The 23,854-nt window shown below is 45.3% G+C and overlaps 4 protein-coding genes across 4 annotated transcripts in view; all 4 read left to right on the forward strand.

Annotated features, from left to right (window-relative positions):
* The window catches only part of LOC126567232 (protein kibra), a 29,560-nt gene extending 27,738 nt beyond the window's left edge, over positions 1 to 1,822 (forward strand). Inside the window, exons 6-8 of the mRNA XM_050223467.1 lie at positions 854 to 1,014; positions 1,136 to 1,460; positions 1,546 to 1,822. Coding sequence (XP_050079424.1) covers positions 854 to 1,014; positions 1,136 to 1,460; positions 1,546 to 1,822 — 763 coding nt within the window. The remainder of the gene's footprint in view (positions 1 to 853; positions 1,015 to 1,135; positions 1,461 to 1,545) is intronic.
* A 5,839-nt stretch (positions 1,823 to 7,661) lies between these two features.
* Positions 7,662 to 8,913, forward strand: LOC126559323 (uncharacterized). The gene is made up of 4 exons (XM_050215462.1): positions 7,662 to 7,852; positions 7,974 to 8,312; positions 8,385 to 8,699; positions 8,785 to 8,913. The coding sequence occupies exons 1-4, from the start codon at positions 7,679 to 7,681 to the stop codon at positions 8,899 to 8,901; spliced, it is 945 nt and encodes a 314-aa protein (XP_050071419.1). The 5' UTR covers positions 7,662 to 7,678; the 3' UTR covers positions 8,902 to 8,913.
* Positions 8,914 to 13,464: 4,551 nt separating this feature from the next.
* LOC126563735 (sodium-independent sulfate anion transporter-like) lies at positions 13,465 to 15,491 on the forward strand. Its single transcript, XM_050220429.1, has 3 exons — positions 13,465 to 13,786; positions 13,844 to 14,572; positions 14,641 to 15,491. Exons 1-3 carry the CDS (start codon positions 13,465 to 13,467, stop codon positions 15,489 to 15,491), a joined length of 1,902 nt encoding a protein of 633 aa, XP_050076386.1.
* A 5,813-nt stretch (positions 15,492 to 21,304) lies between these two features.
* LOC126557154 (putative fatty acyl-CoA reductase CG5065) lies at positions 21,305 to 23,194 on the forward strand. The gene is made up of 4 exons (XM_050212835.1): positions 21,305 to 21,841; positions 21,994 to 22,309; positions 22,385 to 22,517; positions 22,603 to 23,194. Exons 1-4 carry the CDS (start codon positions 21,305 to 21,307, stop codon positions 23,192 to 23,194), a joined length of 1,578 nt encoding a protein of 525 aa, XP_050068792.1.
* The last annotated feature ends 660 nt before the right edge of the window (positions 23,195 to 23,854 follow it).

Here is a 23,854-nt window from a genome sequence, read left to right on the forward strand (position 1 = left end):
TGTTAAAACCAAAGCCTAGTAGGCCTAGCTACGCAGTCGATGCAAAATGTAGTGGTCGCCCGAAAGAGGATGTTTCGCCATAAAATTTTAAAAATTAAATAAAATGGTCTTGGATAGCCGTAAAACAACCTGGATGGGGTAGCAGAAGCTCTGGTGATGTCAAAGGAACTCATATTTTTGTGTTAATATTACTATGGGCGAAACAGTAGAAAACCAACCATTTCCTATTTGCCGACACCACACGAAAATAAAAACTATTGAGGAAAACTTGTAGAGAATGACGATCAGATAACGAACCCTCAGGAAGGCAAATTTGAAGGTCGTCAGCATAGAGCAGAGACTATTGGGACGGAGGGAATGCACTGCACATAGACATTCACAAACAACAGAAATAAGAGTGGACTGATGATATTCCCCTAGCGAACACTGGAGAAGCCTACACAGGAGTCGGGAAAACAGGACGATACTTCAACTCTACGCGATCTGCCAATGAGATATGATTCGAACTAAGTCAGTAGCCAGCTGTCGGTCAGCTGTCGGAGGCCGCTCTAAAATCCGTGTAAGCAACAAGCATTGTTTACACAGCCAAAAACCATATTAGAAAACGCAGAGGAATACGATATACATAAAGTTCGAGGAATTCTAGCTGGACGGCCATTGGTTCTAATCTAAAACTATTGGAATTTGTGCTTGGTCCTTTGGTGGGCTTATGTCTGGTAAAAGAGTCTCAAACATTAATGGTAGAACTGTAAGGTTACTCTGAAATGAGACTGCATCCTCAATTTGTATTGTCTTTGCACCTACTAATACATAATTCTTTGTTCTTTTTCTCTATTCTTCTTTCCTGGTACAGTGCCGTAGCTAGCAAATCCCGATACATATGCCGGTTGAACCGGAGCGACTCCGATTCGGCCATGCACTTCAACAACCAAGTGACACCCCATCCATTCAAGCGCGGTTCGGTCGAGCGACGATCTCTACGCTACCACAACCGAGTGTCTAAGATCTATCATAGTAAGCCTTTCTGGTTACAACACAGCGAACGAGTCCTTTATTATCATCTCTCTTTTTCCTTCTCTCTCTCTCTCTCTCTCTCTCTCTCTCTCTCTCTCTCTTTCAATCTTTCGCTTTACAGAGATGCATCCAGCAGTGCCACGCACCAGTCTTGATCTCGAGCTCGATCTGAAAGCCCAACAGACAAAGCTGGAAACCCTTACAGACGAAATCGGACGGTTACGGGAGCTGAAGCATCGGCTCGAACAGGCACGGGACAATAATGATGTGAAGGTGGCAGCCTGGGCACTGGAAAACGAGGACTTCTTGCGGCTGGTAAAGACGGTAAATGCTGTCACGCCGGAAGAGCGTCAGCTGGCGAAGCTGCTGATGAAAACGTCCAAGGAGATATACAAGCTGCGCAAAACGAAGGTCGGCAAGGGCAAGCTCGATTCGATTTCCTTCAAGTAAGCCGCATCTCTCTACCCTGTTGTATCCTCGAGTACACATGTATTCTAATACTGCTTTTCTTTTCGTCGTTACAACCTACAGAGAAAAGATGGCATTCTTTACGCGTCGCGGAGTATCGGTGCCAGAGCTACCTTCGGAAATATTCCCCGGCACTTCGCAGTCAGGGGTCGCCATCATGGTGGACCATTCCGTAGAGCGGGATAGAGAAGAGTGTGGTGGTAGCCGGACGCCAACCAATAGCGAGCTTATACCGGGGTCTACTCCAACTACGGCCACGGTCGGCACTGATACGGAACCGGATCCGAACGGTTCTTTCTCTTACGGTGATGTAGACCGTACGTACGGTGTGGAGGTGTGAAAAAGAATGTTCTTTTACAGTTATTGTCGTCAAATTGTGGTCTGAAGTCAGCAGTTTTTGCCTTGAAGGCATGCATTTTTGATAGCGCTCATAATTTTTTGTCGCTACGGAATCAATTTTTGACTAGAAGGCAAATATCTTTGACAGAGCGCATACATTTTTGATTCAAAGGCATCAATTTTTGGCTCTTAGAGGGAAAATTTAGCGGCTACGACTGTTACCGCAGTGTCACAACACCGTTTTCATAGGTGATATGATCGTTCTGTAGGAAAGACACTCATTTCGTGGTTAGAAACTCTGTAGTGCCGGACAGCCAAGAGGTGGTAGGTGAAGTAAGACAAACAACAAGCAAGAGAAAATTAAGCAATCAATCAAATACACAAACAACAAATGAAAGTAAAAAAAGAATGACCAAAGGTCTTGCATGCATTTAACCGTTAAGATGAGGAGGTTTTTTTTTCGTTTTTTCAAAGAGGTAGCAATGTCTTTTACTATTAATATTATTATTGTTAGTAGTAGCGTTAGAGGTAAGCTTTTTAATTAGATGACGCACTTAGGACAAACAATCTAAATTTATCCCAAACCTTACTCTTCTCTTTTCCCGCTAATTTTCTCTCTCTCTCTCTCTCTCTCTCTCTCTCTCTCTCTCTCTTTTTTCTTTCCCCTTTCTCTCGAGTGCTCACAATTATCATTCACTTTCCTACAAGCCGACTTTGGCTTCATCTTTAGTATTCTTTTACTAAAGAGATAAACAAACTGCTACAAAGTATGAGTAAGTTAGAAAAGTGCCTTTATATGCCTTGAAGAATAATGAAACACTTAGAGCTATAATGCAAAAAAAAACTGCTGCTACGTATAAACTGTATAGGTAGATTAATCCACACACGCAACTGTCGAGTAGAGACTACTGTACCACAACTATGCTGCCCTTAGTAGAAACCGTAACCTTTTTTTTAATTTTGTTGTTATTGTTACATTATTCCCGCTACCCCACCTACTTACCTTCTTCCTTTCCCCTGTTTCAAGCCTCTCGCACGAGGTTTTAAGGGGACGCCATGCTCAAATTTTATCATTAGTGTAGTAATCCGTGATCAGATTTTAGAAGAAAACAAATGAAACCAACGCTACAGAAATCGACAGAACCAGAAAGAAGTAAATGCAAAGTTAATTCTAAAGCGCGATACACGCGTGGTTATATAGCGAATAAGTCATCAGCTAGTGTTCTGTAACACAAGCTAAAATACATAAATCTACTGATAAATCTGATATATGTTATATACGTTATGAAGCTGCCTAGAGGTTTTTTTTATTGGCCTTAAGTAAGCTTTAATAAGGTTAATAAGGCGAGCAAAAGAGTATTACGAATGTAAGGTACGAAAATGTGTTTTTTTGTTTTTAATAGTACACACTGTTAGAAGTAGTGTAATTGGTATGTGGTTTTGCGTGAGGGTGTGTGTGTTGCCCAAAGAAAAATTATTAGCCATCCGGTAGACGTGATGATAGGCAAGTGTGCAAGATATGAAGAGAGAGGGAGAGAGAGAGAGAGAGAGAGAGAGAGAGATAGAGATAGAGATAGAGATAGAAGGGTTTAAGAAATAGAGAAAGGAATAAATAACAGAAATACACACACATTCGCATTCGCACCCACAATACAGACATGGCGATAAAAGCAGTCATATCCCAATACGTGCAATAGCGAGAAAGTTTTATTTTCGTTTTCAACCTCTGTTATAGACGATTAGGAATTTAATATTAATATTCTATTCTTTTTCCATGTTTTGTCTTTATTATTGCGACACTCACACGCACACGGAACAGCGAAAGGGAGAGAAATAGAGAGATACTTCTTACTGTGTGTGTTATCTGTGAGTGTTACAGTGCTTTCCAAGTAGATAAAACAAGAGTTCACAGGTTTATAACATTGTGCAATTTCAAGATATACAACAATCGATCGTATATGCCTTGTTTTATAAGCTAAATAACATCTGAATCACTTCAGGATGTCCCTAATAATTCGTGATTAGTAGAAGCTTTTAACACTTGTTCTGTTTTAGCAGGAATGCTTTATGTCCCTCTCTGCATTAAAATTTGCAGGGTTTGCCAGCTCGGTGTTGAATTTTGCGTACGATATTTTGCGTGCATGTATTGTTAGTTGGAAAAAGCAAAAAAAAAAAAGCAATTTCTGTTACGTCTACTTCTTCGCGCATTTCGCTTTTTTATATTGTCCCCCTCCCCTCCTACTCATCCTCTTCCTCCTAATTTTTAGTTATTTTTTCTTTAAAATAATATATAGATATACCGTGTCCTTCTTCTTGTAGTGCTTCTTCGGACGCCAAAAACACATCTCACTACCACATAGTTATACAAAAGCGGGAGCTTAGGGTGAAGGTAACAGGCCAAAGGATGGATTTGCAAGACAGAATAGATAGAATCAAGATGCCGAAGATGAAAAGTAGATGAAAGTAAGAACTAAGAAGGAGCGATTGTGAACGAACGTTAGAAATCTCGGCTCAGAATTCAGTAAAGAAAAAATGGAATGAAAAATAGGAAAAGGTCGGAAAGCTTCCTTATGGACGAAAAACAAAAACCGTTATCGATGTGCCTTAGGATGCAATTGTTTGCAATTTGATTATTCGTGTACGTATGTTGTATGGGATAGAGAAAAGAAAAACAAAAGAAAAAAAATCAAATCAAAAACGCTCAAAAAAAGGTACTGGTTGGGTTGGTAGTAGCGTTAGGATAAATGTTTTGTTACGAAGGGAAGTGTTAGAAGAAAAGCGACAGATACACTACTACTTGCAAAAAGGGGAAACGGGGAAAGGATGCATAAAAATGCGAAAAAAAAGATAGTGTGAGTGTGTGTGCGAGCGCGCGCGCGTGTGTTTGTTGTGTATATAGATACAGTATATCTACATGCATAAAAATACACATTTAAAAAAATCTATCTACATATACACATATACAAAACTGTTACGTGCGTTATATTAAATAATACGTTTTATACATAAAACGAGCAATGAATGTATTCGTGCACTCTCTCCCTCTTTCTCTACCTCTCTCTCTCTTTCTCTCTCTCTCTCTCTCTCTCTCTCTGTATATCACTTAAGTATTGTTGCATTGCAAAACAGATACCTTGTCGGGTGTCCATCTTTAATTGCGCATTGTTTGAACATTTGTGATCTTGTTTTTATGACCCGAACAACACTTTCCGGGAAGGGATGTGTTTGAATTTTCTTTGCTATATTTGAATTACAGAGCATGCAATGAACAGTCATACTCGATGGGTGATGGTGATGATCTTTACGTCCGAAATCCGTACCACTGCTGGATACAACGTGCCTGCCAGTTGCAAAAATGCACACAAAGAATTTTGGCATCGGTGTATACTATCGCTTTTGCTCTTGTTTTGCCAGTTTCGTGCCGAGTGTATTTTTCTTGTGCTTTCTTCAGTCGTTTTTCGTTACTGCTGTTACGGTTGGCCATTGGTTTCCGAACTGTTTTGTGCGGTTTTATTTTTAGCTTTGGAAAATTAGAGACCGCTCGGAGCGGGGACGGGAAACGCTGCACCGAGGGACGGGATGGGTGGCCTAAGGGTGTGCTGCCGGCAACCCGAAAATGCCCTTTTACGATAGCAAAAAAAAAAAAAATAAAGTTAACCTAACTTTTTAATTCGTTTCTTTGTTTTTGTTTTCGTTGATGATGATTGGTGATGCGGTGATGCAGGCGGCAAGCACACTTAGTCAAACGTGGTATCGTTTTATGTAACGCAGCTAAATAGCGTCCCTTCGACTACGAACGACATTTTGTTTTTCTCCCTCATTCACATGTTCCACCAACATTCCATTCCAAACTGGTAGATGTATCCAGATTAGTGTGGGCGAATCCTCTTCATCTTGAACGCCGGTTTCTTTTTTCCGCGGACGCACCTGAAGGACGCACGCGCATAAAAATCGGCGCACCACAGTAAAACCGCTTGCCGGGAGAACGTGAGCGCGTTCAATGCGTTCTTTTTGGTGATATTTGGACGATGCACATTTCTCAGACAGAGTGTGAGGTAGGATCAGCGAACGAGGGTGTACGAGAAATTCCAACCCAGACGTGTCAGATGTGCGAGACTGGAAGAAGTTACGGGGAAACACGGGCGCATACTGCTGCTGGTGCACCAGAGAATGCATCCCCCTGCTTCCTCTCCCATATTCACTTCCACAGGAGGGTGAGACGAGCCCCTCACGGGGGTAGTAGTGCGTGGTGGGGAAGTAAGCAAGGAAAAAACAAAACCCATTGCGGCCATTTGCGATGCGGGAAGACGGACCATCGTGCGCACTAGCACGCGTTGCTCAGTAGCAGAGCAGTAGCGGCGCTGGTTGGATCGCGTGTGTAGTATTTGGTGGCCGCACAGCATTTTTTATTTTTCCTACCCCGAAGTCGCGCATTTTGGTGCATTTTTGTTGTTGTCGTTTTCCTCTTCCATCCGGAGCATTCCTGCTGCATCGGGTAAGTTCGAAGATCATCATACCGGGCGAAGAAAATACTGTACATGCTCTTTAGGGGGGACCGACTAGAGATAATTCCTTGTGGAGTCATTTGCTATGGGATTTCTTTCGGAATCAGGTGTACAGTTGTGAGTGAGAAGATGTGTGTGTTAATGTGGAAAGTGAAGAAATCCTTGGAAGTTATCTGAATGTGGAAAACTATCGCCCCGGTTTCAACACTCTACGCAGCTATCAACCTGATCCGGAACGGACGTTGAGGTTAGGTTCACCTTTCCTCGTGCTGCTGAAGATGATGTGTCTCCCTAGTGTGTGTGTGTATGTGTGGGTGGGAGCACAAAAACCACCATCACAATTCTTTTCCACCTTTATTTTATTGCTTCACATACATCCTATAAATAGAGAAGCAGCCAGAGTGAGTGGTACGTGGAGAGTGAGCTAAGGATAAGCAGGGAACAGTGAGATATGTATGACCTATCTCACCGTACCTCTACCGTAGAACGCGTGACAAGTGACGTGAGTCAATGTTCTTCAATTGCTGTAAAGATGTGGCCTAGTTCCACGAGGATCACCTCACAAGGCATACACACACACACACACACAGAGAACAGTACCATGTGCACTGTTCCCTACCGAGATGCGACTACATGCCGGGTTAAGGGTGCGTGCATAGAATTGCGGAAGCGAGAGACAGTGTGCATTTTTGTGCCCTTTTTTGTGTGGGTTTGTGTGGCGGACTGTGAAGTTAGGGCCTAAGAGAACGGGTAGCAATCGGCATATATGCCATACGTAGCAGCGGAGCGGAGAATGGGCAGCTAAAAATAGTCCTCACTTAGAAGACTTGCCGGCTACATACGTGGCCGAGTGGTGTTTGAGTCTAGAGACGTACCTAGGCACGGGAAAGCGCGCCAGATGTAGGCCACATTGCAGGACCGGTAGCAGCAGCAGCAGCAGTAAGATGGAGAAACAAGTTGACCAGAACATTCCGATACATCTACCCTGTGGGTGGATGGAGTGGTATGATTTGGACGTTGCCTATGTCTTATAGCAAGACTGCCAACGTAGTACAATGAGTGATTGTTCACACGTCAGCCTGCAATACAGAGGAGTAGTCCAGTAGTGTCCAGTCGTGTTGTGTCCGAACATATACATCTTCTATCCAGCGTAGTCTACCTCCATCAAACAAAGTATTCAATCAATCGAACAAGCAATCTTCCGAACACCTCTTTATGCATTCTGGGGGAACACCTTCATCTAAACGTGTGGTGTAATGCGTAATCTCCTCTTTTTTCCTGATTCCGTTTTCGGTAGTCTCTGAGCCCTAACTGCACTCAACACCACATATACACACACACAGACAAACAGGATGTCGGATACGGAGGCGGATGCACATGCCAGCACGAACGGTAGCGCGACGAATGGCACCGCGCAACCACTGTTGCCCTCACAGAAGGTCCTCGAAGAGGAGGAAGCCGAACGGTTGGCCGAGGAAGAACGCAAGCGTAACCGTGAGCCACCGATCATCTTTACCGAGGTTGACGTAAGTATCTGCCGAAAGAGAGAAAGAGAGAGAGAGAGAGAGAGAGAGATATGGAGAGCCCTCCAGATGTTCACCGAATGTGTTTCTGTTCTACCCTGCTAATCACTACCTCCCAAAACAGTCTAAGCTGGAGTTAGAACGTCTGGTCGACTTTGTCGATGGAAAGCTGTCCGAGGATGAGCAGGAAGCGGTGGACCAGCTCCATCAGTATCTGCTGCTCGGTGAAGGTGCCTGGACGTTTGGTGACTGCTTCCTGGTGTTTGTCGGACGGATCTTCCGCGACCAGGAATGCTTCTCGACAGATGTGCGCGTGCATTTGCTGCGGGCGCTAGCGAACTGCGCCCTGAAGGAGGATATCATACTGCTGCTGCACCAGGACCGGAAGGAGCATGTGCTGATGAACTTTGCCCAGGACATCGATCGACATCCGCCCGAGGAGCAGCAATCGATTGCACTTTTTGTAAGATATCCTTACCTTACCGTATTAGCCCGGATGTGTTCTGATTTTTTTTTATTTACCCTTTCGCCCTAGATGTGCAACCTGTTCGAGAACAACAACGCATCGGAATGGTTGCTGTACATCTCCGAATGGAACTACAACGGCCTAACCACGTCCAACATACGGGCGACGACGAAGGTGGCAGTACACTGTCTGCTTGCCACCTGTCCCCGATTGCAGGACATCGGTACCGCGCTCGTGCACAACATCGCATGCAAGGAGGTTAAGACGGTCGTGTTCGATGACGTGGCGGTGGAGATTTCGATGGCACTGCTGCAGTTCTTCAACAGCTCCCCAACGGAAGAGCATCTCTTCCGCACGATGAAAGCGTTGGCAAAGTTCGTGCAGGTAAGTAGACGTCCTTCTGATCTAGTCTAGTCTGTCCGTGTCGCTCTTATTCTATCGCTAACTTTATTCTCTCCAAAAAAAAAAGGTGTCTCCGGATGTGCCGCAGTTTGTGCAGATGATCGGACCACATCCGAAGAACTTCAAGGGCAAAAGCGAACGGGTCGATGGACTGATCGAGCAGATCAGCAAGAAGATACGCTAATGCCTGCTTCGTCGTTCCAGTTCCACGCTCGTCCTTCACCCCCCCCCCCCCCCCCCCCTCAATCCTCCAATAGCGAGATCAACCTGTTACATATGGATGCGTACCTCGAATCAGGATATCCCGACCATACTTATAGTACGACGCACAAACACATCTGATTTTCAATCCTTTCACAATCAATCAATCAAACAATACACACAAACACACAAACAATCGCTTTTTTGTTTGTTACACTTTAAAGCTAACCTTAAACATTAAGTTGTGCTGTAATGCGTCCCGCTTGTTTTGACGCGTTCAAGCACACTAATATAACCCTAGTAGAACGCGTTCTGCAGGGTGAACCGAGAGAGAAAGAGACAGGGAGATAGTGATCTTTCCCGGTGCAAGTGTAGTGTGTAGTGGAGACGAGTGACCATGAGCACAGACACGCGAGATTGATGATGACGGTAGGCGTAAAATTGCTCATAAAAATCCACAACAAAAACCTGCGAAATTGAATAAACTTAACGTAACCTGTACTACTTATGATAAAAAAAACCTTCTGGACCTTGCTTTCTTTTCTTTGGAGAGAATAAATGGTTGAAAGTCTGTTGAGAATAATCGTCGCGACATTAGCCAAAATCGTTTCACCCACAATTCTTGTGTATTATTATTATTATTATTATTATTATTATTATTATTATTATTATTATTATTATTATTATTATTATTATTATTATTATTATTATTATTATTATTATTATTATTATTATTATTATTATTATTATTATTATTATTATTATTATTATTATTATTATTATTATTATTATTATTATTATTATTATTATTATTATTATTATTATTATTATTATTATTATTATTATTATTATTATTATTATTATTATTATTATTATTATTATTATTATTATTATTATTATTATTATTATTATTATTATTATTATTATTATTATTATTATTATTATTATTATTATTATTATTATTATTATTATTATTATTATTATTATTATTATTATTATTATTATTATTATTATTATTATTATTATTATTATTATTATTATTATTATTATTATTATTATTATTATTATTATTATTATTATTATTATTATTATTATTATTATTATTATTATTATTATTATTATTATTATTATTATTATTATTATTATTATTATTATTATTATTATTATTATTATTATTATTATTATTATTATTATTATTATTATTATTATTATTATTATTATTATTATTATTATTATTATTATTATTATTATTATTATTATTATTATTATTATTATTATTATTATTATTATTATTATTATTATTATTATTATTATTATTATTATTATTATTATTATTATTATTATTATTATTATTATTATTATTATTATTATTATTATTATTATTATTATTATTATTATTATTATTATTATTATTATTATTATTATTATTATTATTATTATTATTATTATTATTATTATTATTATTATTATTATTATTATTATTATTATTATTATTATTATTATTATTATTATTATTATTATTATCAGTTTGTTTATTTGTTACTAAATTACCTTATAAACAGATTTAAGCCTAACCCTATCTGGTAGGGATGTAAATTGGCATCAGAGAGAGAATTGAGGCCACATCGGTAGAACCCAATAGCAAACTGACGATGAAAGCAGCTTGTGCCCGGAAGCGACGTACTTCCAAAGAAGGAAGCTCTAACAATTGGCAACGAATTGGGTAGAGTGGTAAGGGATTACGGAGTACGAGACAACGGGACGGACTCTACTGATTGTTGTTCAACATCGCTCTGAAGCCTGCCATGCGAAGCGCGGGCTTCGATATTCAGGGTACGATTTTCTCCAATTCATTGACTTCGCGGATGACATTGACATCTTCGGACGGATATCTGCGGCGGTGTGCGAGGCGTACACCCGATTGAAACCAGAGGCCAATGGAATTGAGGATTGAAGATTAAGGCGACGAAAACGAAATACCTGCTTGCCAGAGGCTCTGACCGTGATAGAGCCCGACTCGGAAGCAGAGTATCAGTTGACGGCGACGATCTCGAGCTGGTAGAGGAGTTCTACTATTGTTCAGGGGAATCGTGCCTACTGCGGACTTCACAAACTCCTGCGATCCAGAAGACTCCAAGTCCTAGTCGTAGTCCTCTAAGGGTCTACGACTAGGACTATGTTGACGGAGGACGCCAATGCACTCTCCATTTTCGAACGGCGGGTCCTAAAGACTAAAGGTGGTGGTGGTGTGTGCGAACAGGGCATGTGGCGAAGGAGAATGAACCACGAGCTAGTTGAGTTGTTTGACGGTGTTGATATCCTGATGGTAGTCAAAGCCAGTGGGATACGATGGCTGGGGCATGTGATGAGGATGGCGTATACATGTCTCACCAGGATTCGCGACCAAGTATTCGCCTGATCGTGAAATCTTGGAGGTGATTCGTTTGATCAGGTCAAGTGTCCTGTACGCCGAGTTTACCATGTTCAGGAGAAGCATCTTTGCGTCTAGTACCACACCTAAATCACGGACAGATGTTACACGTGATACGGGCATGCCATGATTATTACATAAACGCCGTGAAGAGGTAGAGTCGAGCGGGAGAAAAAATAAATACTGCGTAAGAGGAGAGAGAACTGTTCGGAAACCGAAGCCGTCACGCCGGCCATCGAATGGCTTACTAGACTTGCCAATACCACGTAGTTGGATAGTCAGTCCTCACTACGGGAGGACGGTCTGGATGGGATTTGAACTCCGGTCCTGCCGATTATCACGCGAGTTATTATCGATGAATTTAGGCTGCGTCCGGCTCCAACAGGGAGGATAGCACAAACCTCACCAATAAAAAGAAGGAATAACAGGCGAAGGAGGCTCAGGACACTACCCTGCGGAGCATGAAAAACTGAATGTAGTGCAGTTTGGTGATCTTCACACAAAACGTGCGCCTGGACAGATAGGAAGAAATGTAAGATATCAGACCAGCTGGAAAGCCATGTTTAGACAGCTTAGCTACTAGGAGACCATGGCAGACTCGACCGAAAGCTGCCTGGAAGACAGAGTAAAAAGCATCAACCTGATTTCCAGAGTCCAACTTACGACATAGCATAAGAAAGAAAATATTTGCCGTGGTGGATTTGCCAGGTATAAAACCGTGTTGAGATGCGCTTATCCATGATTTACTTTGGAAAAACAAAGACTAAAAAACAGTTTAGCACAAGCACATACAGAAGAAATACTACAAAAATTATTTACTACGGAGCGTGACTCTTTCTTGAAAAATGGGCCCAAGTGTGGGATGTCAAGAAGATACTAAACAGCTTTGCCAACATTGGATCAAATACTGAACGGCATGTTTTAAGCACCGAGGCAGAAATGCCATCGTGCCCCAGGACGATACGAAGGCTTTAGTGATTTGAGCACCGACAGAACAAAATTATCGCTGATCGATGGAATAGATACATCAACCGCACTTGCTGGAGAATAACTAAGAAGAGAATAACGAAGGATCAGTTATCGGCTCTGAAAAGCCGATGAAGCCGCGCTAGGTAGAGACGATACCTTGCCCGATTATATATCCGGTAAGCATTGGCAGCGACTTTCTACAATGTATTTGTGAGTGTAAGAGCTCTGTGTGTTCGATCAGACCAAGCAGGTTTGGAAGAGGGAGTAAGACAGGGGTACACTTGCGGAAGGCGGATGTAATCTGGTCAGCGAAAAACTCGTCAGCCTCATCGATGGATAAACAATTTGATAGGTAAGTGGACTGTAAATGGCGCCCAAGAGTAACGCAAAATGTTGTAGGATAGAGAGACTCAATCAGATATGACCAGTGTACTGTTCATGCGACGTCGAGCACGCAATAAGCCCACCGCCACCCGGTGTCCAGGTGCTGCTGGCTCTACCGGCGCGGTAAATGACAAAAATATCGTCTGAAAGCAGGGCTCTAGCGAGATTTTGTGAGCGCAGAACGCAAATTTAAACTATCTCCAGAGTCAGTGCGAGTGAGAGTAACATCATCTTCAGCTGGGTAAACAAACGCCCATTATCCGCACATATCCGCCACCGCTACGACTGACGCACGAATATTTTTGCGCCTGTTGGTAAGTGGTTAACCTTAATTTCCGACACAATACAACAATTTTCCAACCCTTACTTCCCTACCCTGCCCCTCACCCAATGGAATGCAAATCTCGACAGAACGGCTATCACAACTGATCCACCAAGCACACTGAGAATTGTTGGAGTGCATGAGTTGTGAGACGAATCTGATAGCGTGCGCGACCGTACTCTAAACACCACAAGAATAGATATCTGTTGCACCAGATGATAACGAATCGTCATCTCTATTTTTTTGGGAGGTTGGAGTGAGGGGAGGATTGGGTGACAAGAATGGGAGCACTATGTGGGTCGCCATCTTCTTCCATCGCTGTACCACGTGGAAGATGCGCAGATCTTCTCCAAGCGAGCAAACAGCTAGGTGCTGTGCGATATCGTCAGTACGGTGTTGTTGCTCGGCTTTAACAGTACCGTAGCGTAGGTACAGAGCAAATGGTGGAAGAGGCAGAAGAATTGCGTGCCCTGCGTGAGCAACAACCTGCACGTATCCTCACGTTCCAGGAGGAGAGTAAAGATGTACTCTCCGGTCGTAGCACCCAGTCAAGGAACAGCTGGAAGGACCAGCTGCTTGAGGGGTGTTCACCGAAGAAACGGCTGCCGATACTGTCCTGGATACGGCGGTACGATGTGGAGGACGCACTGTCCGATTTGATTGCCGGTGTTACGCTCGGACTAACGATGATACCGCAGAGCATCGCGTACGCGACGATTGCTGGCCTTCCGTCGCAGTACGGTCTGTACGCTGCGTTCATGGGTGAGTTTCTACTGCATTGTGTCTCTGTCTTCAACTTCTACATACGGTTCTTTACAGGTTCGCTAGTGTACGTGTTTTTCGGTACGGTGCGTGAGGTATCGATCGGTCCTACCAGCCTGATGTCACTGCTGACGCTCCAGTATACGGCCGGTCGCCCACTGCAGTACGTGATCGTGCTGGCATTCACCTCCGGGCTGGTGGAGTTGGCAATGGGTATCTTCCGGCTCGGCTTTCTCGTCTGCTTCATCTCGGTCCCGGTAACATCTGCCTTCACCTCAGCCACCGCACTGATCATCATCGGTGCTCAGCTGGGCAACTTGCTAGGTCTTCCAAGGGTACCGTCCACCAACAGTGACGGTGGTTTCTTCGCGACCGTATGGAGCATTCTGCAGCGGCTGCGGGATACCGCATTCGGTGATACGGCACTCGGTATTGGTTGTATGGTGATGTTGATCGGGCTACAGCATCTACCCCGGTTAGTGCCTGCTGCAAGGAATTATCGAATGCATCGATTCTTGTGGTATGTGTCACTCGCGCGGAACGCTCTCGTAGTACTGCTTGCGACGCTTCTTGCCCACTATCTCTCTTCTACACCCGGTGGCGTTCCTTTTCGGCTATCGGGACGCGTAGAACCGGGCATACCCGCGTTCGAGTGGCCTATACGTGGAGTCCCCACCAACGGTACGTCCCTTTCCTTTCTCGAAATAACAACCGATCTCGGTAGCGGTCTGCTTCTGGTGCCGCTCGTTGCCGTCCTTGCAAATGTCGCCATCGCCAAAGCATTCGGTAAGCATGATGTCGCCTCTTAACCAGATGTCACCTCGATGTCTCACACGCTTTTGTCTCCCCTACAGCGACGGATGGAACCGTTGACGCGACGCAGGAACTGATTGCGCTCGGACTGTGCAATGTGATTGGGTCGTGTTTCCGCGCGATGCCCACCACCGGTGCCTTCACCCGTTCCGCCGTCAGCCATGCCAGCGGCGTTCGGACACCACTGTCCGGGCTCTATTCCGCCCTGCTCACCCTGCTAGCGCTCGGTGTCCTAACGCCCTACTTCTACTACATCCCGCGGGCAACGCTGGCCGCCGTACTGATCGTTGCCGTTGCCTCCATGCTTGATCTAGCGATCGTGCGACGCCTGCCCCGACCTCCCGCCTCCCTGATCGACCTGTTCGCTTGGACGGTGTGCTTTACGGTTTGCCTATTTCGAGGCGTTGAGGTTGGTCTTCTGTGCGGTATGGCGGTCAGCCTGCTCGAACCACTCCGGCACTGGGTGTCGCCCCGAGCCTATTGCACCACCGTGCGTGGACCTACCCACACCTACCACCACATCCGACCCAGCCTGGGACTACTTTACACCGGTATCGATCGGTTGCGGACGGTCGTGCTTACCGAGGCACGCCACCGTACCGTACCCGGCGCACCGATTCTGCTCGACTGTGAGCAGTTCGTTGCACTCGATTACAGTGCGGTCCGGTCGTTGCGCGAACTGTCGGATGAGGTAGAACGGCTCGGGGGCACACTGATGCTACAAAACGTGCGGCCATCGTGGCAGCAAGCGCTCCAGCTGCACGAAACCACCGGCCCCGGAATCTGGGTGTTTCACCGGCCGGAGGGAAGTGTTCCACCAGTTGCACAAGCCGCCCAGGTGGTGGGTGGGGAAGAGGTGGTGGAAGGGGAGAACATTGCACCAACCAGATAGGGTCATTACCTAAATGGCTCTAGACTTGAACGGCACGCCACCGCCTGAAAGTAGGCAGACCACTGAACAAATCCGGACGCAGTTTGCAAATCAAACACGTGTGGCGTCTATAAAAGCGTTTATCTCTAGTGTCTAGATTCGAGCGCCAATTTAGGTAGACAGTTTGAAAAGAAAGAGAAAAAAACGAGAGCATTTATGTGTGTGTGTGTTTTTTTTCTGCATTCACATGCAAGGTTAGTTGTAGTGATGGGAAAGTTGCGTAAAAAAAAGAAACGGAACTGAACTGGGTCCGTTTTGGAAAAGGAATGGAACGGAACTAATAGGGTGAAGGGGGGAGGGGGGGGGGAGGTTTTTCGGAGACAACGGTATCTCCCAAAAACCGGTCTTCGGTAGCTGCGGTATAGTCATTTAATGATACGTAAAACTTCATCAAACATTGCTGGCGCTCCCGTAATTTAACGATAAAATTAATTAATTAATTAAGAGTAGTTTTCTCGAGGTGAGGTGGCCTCTTCTCGGTACCGTACAATTCGAAAAAAAAAAATTATTCAACAAATGCGAGCATTTTGCTGTTTATGTGACTTTATGTGAATAATACCGAACATTATTCAGAGAACAATGTCCGAGTGGGCAAAATTAGTTTAGTTTAGGATTTAACAATTTAATTAAAGAATTTGTTTTTATTCCTGTTGAATGGCCACACTACACTACACATACTAAATTTTAGTTATAGTGAATTGTGTGAGCTAGAAACTAGACAACCGAACATTCATTAGCTAGATTGTATTTACTTTGCTTAATATTAAGCAAATAACCGCATTGAAATCGGTTTAGAAATGAGGTTTTACGAGCTGGGAAGTTCGGATGCTTTTTTTCGCTGTAAATTTGTTGTAATTACCACTGTGCTATTCGTTTTCGTAAGAGGGTCTTGTTTTATTCGTTACCCATATTTATACAATTTTTGGTCGGACTGAGTGCACCTGCACCCAGCACGAATACTCTTCCTTCGTAAGTGCGGATCGCGCTCCGTTTATAATTCACACTCGGAGTCGAGTTTGAACAGTGGATCAAACACAGGTTTGAGAAGGAGGAAATCACACCGGTCGTTGGATGGCTTACTAGACTTACCGCACGTACTTGGGCAGTCAGTCCACACATCTAGATCTGGGCAATCTGTTGTACCGTTGAATCCTTTTGAAGAACAAAGAGTTTTTAGCACTATGAGATAGCAAGTTCGGAACTCTAGGCTCATCTGCGCTGCGTGTCCAGTATCCATGGACGTCAGATCCCTGAACTATCTTCTCTCACAGGTACCCAAGCAAATATATAAAAGAAAATATATAAACGATATATAAAAGACAAGACATCCATTGCAGGATGTCTAGCATATCAGCAGACGATGTACGTTGACCACAGTCCAATATTAGCCTCATGATACGATTTTGTCACCGACGAAGCCTTACTATTTGTCCTTTATTGCCAAGAAACAGAATGAACGAGCAGAAATTAAAGTGTGTGGTGTTATGAGTGATTTGTAGAGGTGTACTTTCCCAAAATAAATCGAGATCGTTCGCCAGTCTACTTATCTCCACTTCTTTGCACTTTAGTGACAAACCACCCAGTCGATGTGTTTTTGTGCTTTAACCAACAACCCAGAGCGTTCAAATTGAGAATAATCATAATCAACAAAATCAGCTCCATTCACTTTAGGAATAGCAATCAGCAATGACTTCTTCTACCTTTTGGAAACGTATCCACTCTCTGGCGATTGATTAATCAATGTGAGAAGATTTTTTTACTATCACGTGAAAGCAGTCCAGAATTGTTTTAGGATGAACATTCCACGGACCTGCCTTTTTAGTCAATCTTTTGAAAAATTAAACGGAGCCCTAGACTTTTATCTCTTAGCAAGTGATCGGGCTCACTGACAGATCCAATGTTTTGATGTATATTTAAGACACTGGCCACAACAACGAGTTAAACTTGTTACAATTGATGGAATCATCAGATTAAACAAATCATCAAAAATCTAACAACTGAAACGCGTGAATCAGCTGGGTTTTATCAAACATTTCCGTACTTTCCACAGCGCTTTACTGTTTCCTTTATGCTTCGTAATGACACTTTAGCCATCGAATGGCTTACTAACCTATACTTGTCGATAGCATGTAGTTGGGGGATTTGAAACCCCGGTCCTGCCGTTTGTAGACCGGCTCTTTTGTTACGATTGTCGTTTCTACAACCAAGGTGTTCATCGTATTTTCCAATGTGTTCCAAAACAAGTCAGCAGCTTGTTCTGATCGTACATTTTGAGGAACGGAACAAACCTGCCAGGTTCGTTCCGGAACGCACAACACTAGGTTAGTTGATAAGTTTTTTTTAGCGACTTGGAGCCATTAGACTTCGTCCCTAATTCGCGGTGATACATTGCGAAACATTTGATGCAATTCTGGTTGCGCTAGAATGCGGTTACTGAGGCCAAAAGAAAAAATATCCTAACCTCACCTGACCACTCCTAGTCCCCCCTCCTTCCCAAGGTTAAGGAAAGCCCTCCGCCATTGCATGTTTGAGTGTTGTGCAAAAAAAAAAAGAGAGCAGAAAGCTTGGACAGACGAGAAGGGCCTACTACACCGCACCATCTACGCAATCGATGAATTACGGAGCGCTCGCTAGACTAGTGCTTGGAATGCATATATATATGCACCCATCGTGCTGCAACCCCGTAGGGGGGGGGGGAAGGTATGGAGCGGTGCATGATGGAAAACGATCGGACAGATGGAAAGACCACCCGCCTCATCTATCTTGCTCTCTCCTTTCTCCTTCCCCCACACACGCTTCAATTCGAATGCACTTTCGGCATCGATTGGGTGAGTGCAGTTGCATTACGAGTGAGTGCGTTGCTTCTTCTTCTTCTTCTTCTTCTTTCATTTGGTACAATTAAAAAGGTCGAAATGGTGTGTAAAAGAAACCAAAAACCTAGGCAATTTTGCAATTGGCACGAATGCGCGCATTAGAGCTTTCCCGGGATAAACAGCATAGGGCGAAAGATGAATGGGCATGAATGGGGAAAGGGAGAGCTGGTTAGGGGAGTGTGGGCTGGGGGTATATCAATGCACATGCAACATGAAACAGTTTAGGTAGGGAGGATGAGTGTGGGGACTAATTTCGACATGTTTTGATTTTAGACTGACGAGATATTGTGGTTGTTTGAAGTTAGACCAGCAGAAAGCCTCTCAACTGTGCGTATTTGTATGTTAGAAGAGGATTATCTATGCTACCGTAAAGATTGTTGGGGATTCTACAAAAATCCTCATTAAATAAGGATTGGCAGCTGATGCTCCCAATGTCCTCACAGATGTGAGGTTATCTGATTCCCACTCAAGTCTCACTTCTTGAGCTACTAGGTGACCGTATTCTGTTGCAGTCTAGTTAACAGTAATCATTTCAGAGGTTTTAGAAGATCATAATAAGGGTGATGCGCGGAGTTTCAAAGTTTCCACGGAAGTTTTGGTGACTCGCCCCGGATGTCTTATAGTTAGCATTTTTCCTAACCTCACTAAACGTGTGTGTGGGAGACGGAGCGGATAGTTCACATTATTGCTCCAACATTTGCCCCCACAAAATCACACACAAACACACACACACACACACACACACACACACACACACACACACACAGAAATATGAACGGGCTACAATTTCATGGCGATGGCAGTAAAAACTGGTATTTGGCTTCGGTTTTCTCGATTTTCATTATGTGCAGAGCGAAAAAAAGGCTTTCTTTGGGGGCGCCGCCTAACCACTAACCTCCCCACCAACATCACCATCGACGAGCGAGCAGTTGCGAGTGCAGCGGTGCGTAATGCAACCCGCACCTGGCTGATCCTTGGAGGTGCTTGCGGATGGCTGCTGTCGCTTTGCTGTGGCGTGCCGTTCGGTCGCGGCGGTCAGTCGTCTTTCGAAGCGCACCACTAGCGGACCTGCAGGGCTGACTGGTACTTAAGAAGTAGCGCCATCCGTGCCAAGCGGACGTTAAACGGGCAGGTGTGTGTTCGTGCGTTGTGGCGTTTGGGGGACGCGTGTGTCTGGGGTCCACCAGCGGGATCCAAACAACCAGCATCAAACGTCTTCTCTATCAAACCCATAGAAATTGAGTGTGTGTGTGTGTGCGTGCGTCTTTGCCGGAGTGTGAATGGGAGTGTGTGCATCTTGAGTGCGTCTCGTAACTTTGGGTTATTTGTCCCAAACCAACGCAGATCGCACCGAGCCCTGTACATCCTATAATCACGACCGATCAACCGAAGCGGTGCTAAAAGTGTCCTGCCAGCTAGCCACACTACCCCGCGGCTAGGCTGGACAGGTGTGCAAACTTCCGGAGAAGTTCAAACCGCAACGAATCCGTACGGTAAGTAGATGGCCGGTCGACTCTTCTGCTTTTGTTCCGGGATATCTTAAGGTCTCAGATATCTGAAGTAGAATGGATCATTAAGGCCGCAAAATGGCATCAACTTTTTTAGAGCTTTTTTTTCGGAAGATTTTAAGGCCCCTCTGCGAACATTCTTCATAGTTTTGAGGAAGATATGGGGCTACTCACGGACTAAGAAACGTACACCTTGTTACGCAACGAATATATTAGATATGTCCATTAACCAATTCTCCCGTAATACTACCAGCCTCCCATCAAACCCTCCTCACATACGGTTACGCAACAGTCCCCGCAATTGCGATCGTCATAACAACTCCTTTACGACCAGCGCAGCACCACCGGCTGGCCGAGGAAAGTAGTTAGATTTTCGCACACCAAACCCAACTGGCTGCCATTTGCCTGGATCCTGCGCGATTGCATACGATCGTGTAACCAGCTGCAGCTGCATTGATTCGCTATCCCCCTTTCTCGCCTACCTCGGGCGAGATGGGATGTCTTGTTCTCGGCCACTTTCACGCTGCTAGTTTTGCAACGGGGCCGGTTTATGGACGGGTACTACAAAGAGCTAAAGACAGGAGGAAGATAGGGAGGCTGCGGGGGAGGGGGGGGGGGAATGTGAGGTCGAGAGAGAAGCAAAAAAAGCGTGTAAGTGGAAGGGGATGGGTGAAAGATTCCCAAGATGTGCAAAAACACCCCCCACACACATACACACACCCTTTCTCTCTTTTCCCGTAAATTTTTCGTCTGCCCGCAAACTGGTTCGGATGATGTACGGGTAGTGTGCAGGTGCTGCAGAAAGGAAAAACCTGCACCGAAGCAGGCTCGTTACGTGCGGGCGACACCATGCCCTATAGACCCTCTGACTTGTCATCTTTGAAAACTGGCTATCAATTTCTAGCGCCGTAGCGCCGTGTAGGGTTCATTCGGGCGCGCAATGCGGGACTCGTTACGCGCCATTACGGGTTTTGAGGTTGCGAGCTACATTCGGTTCCGCTCAACCCCGGAAGTAATGGTTCGCCAGTTTTGCCGGTCCAATTTCGAGATCCGGCGAGATGGGCCCGATAGCCTTGACTTGTTGATAATCGTGATCTCCAAAAATTAAAACTACCCGCCCAGAGCGGCGACCCCTAGTTAGATGATACATTATTACTAAAGTCCATATTTATCTCTTTATTTTGTTGCAGTAAACAGTAAACACGGCAAGTACTCGCGAATTCTCACACGAAAACTAGCGCTCAGCAGTATCGGCACCGTATCATCGCGTCATGGTAGATTGCCGCCATCAGTACTGAAGCTCTACCCAACAAAAGCCTAACCAACAGTTCCAGCATCTCAATCCCTCGAGGGCCGACAAACACAGTCTCCCGCTGCAGGGCAACAGCGCACAATGTTAGCCGAACCGATAGAACCGAAACTTTCGCTCCCGGTAAAACCGAAACACCCGGCACTGGATGAAAACAACAATGTGGAGCAGATGGCGACCGTTACCGATGCGCTCGTGCCGTTCTACGACGGCAAGAACGTGCTGGTAACGGGTGGTACCGGGTTTCTCGGCAAGGTACTGATCGAGAAGTTGCTGCGTGCGTGCGAAGGGCTGAGCGCCATCTACATCCTGTTGCGCCCGAAGCGTGGCCTCACGAGCGAGCAACGATATCGTGAGTTTGTGCGCCATCCGGTGTTTGAGCGGATACGGACAAAAACGCCCCAACTGCTGGCGAAGCTGGTGTGCGTTGGTGGTGATATCTCGCTACCGTTGCTTGGGCTAAGTGAGCAGGACCGACGGACGTTGGTGGAACGGGTGCACGTGGTGTTTCACGTTGCCGCAACGGTACGCTTTAATGAAGCGTTGGTAGAAGCGGCCATACTGAACACGATCGGTACAAAGCAGCTACTTGAACTGTGTACCGGGATGCGTCAGCTGCAGGTGAGTCCTTATGGGGAAGTCCTGACTTTTGTTTTTGTTTTAAATCTTGAGGAACCGTTGGGGATCGCTTCCTACGTAGTGAGGACTAACTATCCAACTACGTGGGTATCAGCATGTCTATTAAACCCATTCAATTTCTTTCCCTTTTACAGAGCGTAGTGCACGTATCGACTGCCTACAGTAATGCGTGCCGGCAGGAAGTCGATGAGATAGTGTACCCAGCACCGATGGACCCGGAACGCTTCATCCAGTGTGTGCAGTTGTTGCCGAGCGAGGTGATCGGTGCAATCGCTACCAAGCTGCAGGGTGCCCATCCGAACACCTACACCCTAACGAAGGCCATCACGGAGCAGCTGGTGGCACAGTACGCGGAACAGTTGCCACTCTGCATCGTGCGTCCGTCCATCGTTACTGGTGCCGTAGCCGAACCCTACCCAGGTTGGATTGATAACGTGCACGGTATTACAGGTACAGCATCTCCCGCGTTAACACACCGCGCCCATATTGACAGTCCTACACCTTATTGTGTGTCTTTCGCCGCAGGTATCATGATGGAAATTGGGCGTGGTACAATCAGCAGTATCATGTGTGACGAACGCTGCACGATGGACGTTATCCCGGTGGACATTGTCTGCAACACGCTGATCGCAGCCGCCTGGGAAAATGCTCACACCACGTACGGGTACCACTCCCCAGCTCTAGCATTCACTGGAGCACCCTCACCATCCACACTAATCAACGCCCCCAATTCTACTTCACAGGACGACACCGATCCGTGTGTACAACTGCACATCCGGCCAGGTGAACGGCATCAAGTGGCACGAGTACGGTCGCATCACGCAGAGCTGTGCCGTCCGCAATCCTACCAAGCACGTCCTGCTCTACCCAGGCTTTCGGTTCCGCACGAACCGGCTCGTGCACAAGCTGGTCGAGCTGGTACTTCACTTTCTGCCGGCGTACCTGTTCGATGCGCTCGTACGGGCGCGTGGCGGCCAACCGATTATGGCACGCCTGGCACGCCGTTTCCAGCGGGCAGCCGATACTGGCGAGTTCTTTGCCATGCACGAGTGGACCTTCCGGAATGACAATTTGCGTCAGCTAAGTGGACGGGTACGGTGCGATCGGGCCGGTGATGCGTTTCGCTGCGACGTGACCGGGCTCGACTGGGAGGCCTACATCGAGGCGTACATGCTCGGGATCCGTCGGTTTGTGCTGAAGGACGACATGGACAGTCTCGGACAGGCACGGACCAAACTGCGACGATTGCTTTGGTTTAAGCGTGCCATCCAGCTGGCCGGTTTGCTGCTAGTGTACTATCTAGGGGCTCTTCTCTTTTATCCGAGTGGAGTTTAATGCGCGAAGATCGTTCGGATGTGTGTAAGGACTCGAACACGTGTTGTCGTTTTTTTTTTCCTTTTAAGACTAGCTAATCCGGGGTGGGTGTTACATTCGGGGAGAGGGAGGGGGAAGGGGATGCCAAGAAGGAACAGAAAGCAGGGAGGGAGGGAGGGGGGGGGAGATATTATAGTGTTAGTATCGGATAAGAAGCTGTCATTTTTATTCTTACACACCGTACACGTGGCTGTAATTTGCCCGATCCTTGTACGCGAACGCTAGTACCAGCTAATTACAATTATAACACACACCATTTACATCGTGTGCATTGCATTATTCTCTGTTGCGATTAAATTGGGTAAAGGCTTTGGATAGAATGTGGCGTTCTTGTCTAAATTACTACATTCGCTACAATAGCCAATGATTACGCCATTAGTGTCTGCTTAAGCCTAGTTATACTCGCTTTGTTGTATGTATGTATGTATTGCACACGCTCTTCTTCGACTAGAACCAGACGCGTCACGATCGCCTTTTTACTTTTCCTCATGCGCACACATAAGCCACACACGCGTGTTCAAGCCGACGCGTGCGGATGTGTGCAAATACTTTATATCACTTTCGGAAGCTAAGCTTCTCTGCTATCTCGCTTCTGCATATCGAGCGACGTGCGCGGGTGTG

Source organism: Anopheles maculipalpis, chromosome X (genome assembly GCF_943734695.1).
Source record: "Anopheles maculipalpis chromosome X, idAnoMacuDA_375_x, whole genome shotgun sequence".
Taxonomy (NCBI): Eukaryota; Metazoa; Arthropoda; class Insecta; order Diptera; family Culicidae; genus Anopheles; species Anopheles maculipalpis.

Coding starts and splice junctions, on each gene's coding strand:
- LOC126563735 (XM_050220429.1), top strand. CDS start 13,465: ATGGTGGAAGAGGCAGAAGAATTGCGTGCCCTGCGTGAGCAACAACCT. Junction 13,787..13,843: donor TCTGTACGCTGCGTTCATGG/GTGAGTTTCTAC, acceptor GGTTCTTTACAG/GTTCGCTAGTGTACGTGTTT. Junction 14,573..14,640: donor CGCCATCGCCAAAGCATTCG/GTAAGCATGATG, acceptor TCTCCCCTACAG/CGACGGATGGAACCGTTGAC.
- LOC126559323 (XM_050215462.1), top strand. CDS start 7,679: ATGTCGGATACGGAGGCGGATGCACATGCCAGCACGAACGGTAGCGCG. Junction 7,853..7,973: donor TCATCTTTACCGAGGTTGAC/GTAAGTATCTGC, acceptor CTCCCAAAACAG/TCTAAGCTGGAGTTAGAACG. Junction 8,313..8,384: donor AGCAATCGATTGCACTTTTT/GTAAGATATCCT, acceptor CTTTCGCCCTAG/ATGTGCAACCTGTTCGAGAA.
- LOC126557154 (XM_050212835.1), top strand. CDS start 21,305: ATGTTAGCCGAACCGATAGAACCGAAACTTTCGCTCCCGGTAAAACCG. Junction 21,842..21,993: donor CCGGGATGCGTCAGCTGCAG/GTGAGTCCTTAT, acceptor TCCCTTTTACAG/AGCGTAGTGCACGTATCGAC. Junction 22,518..22,602: donor TGGGAAAATGCTCACACCAC/GTACGGGTACCA, acceptor TCTACTTCACAG/GACGACACCGATCCGTGTGT.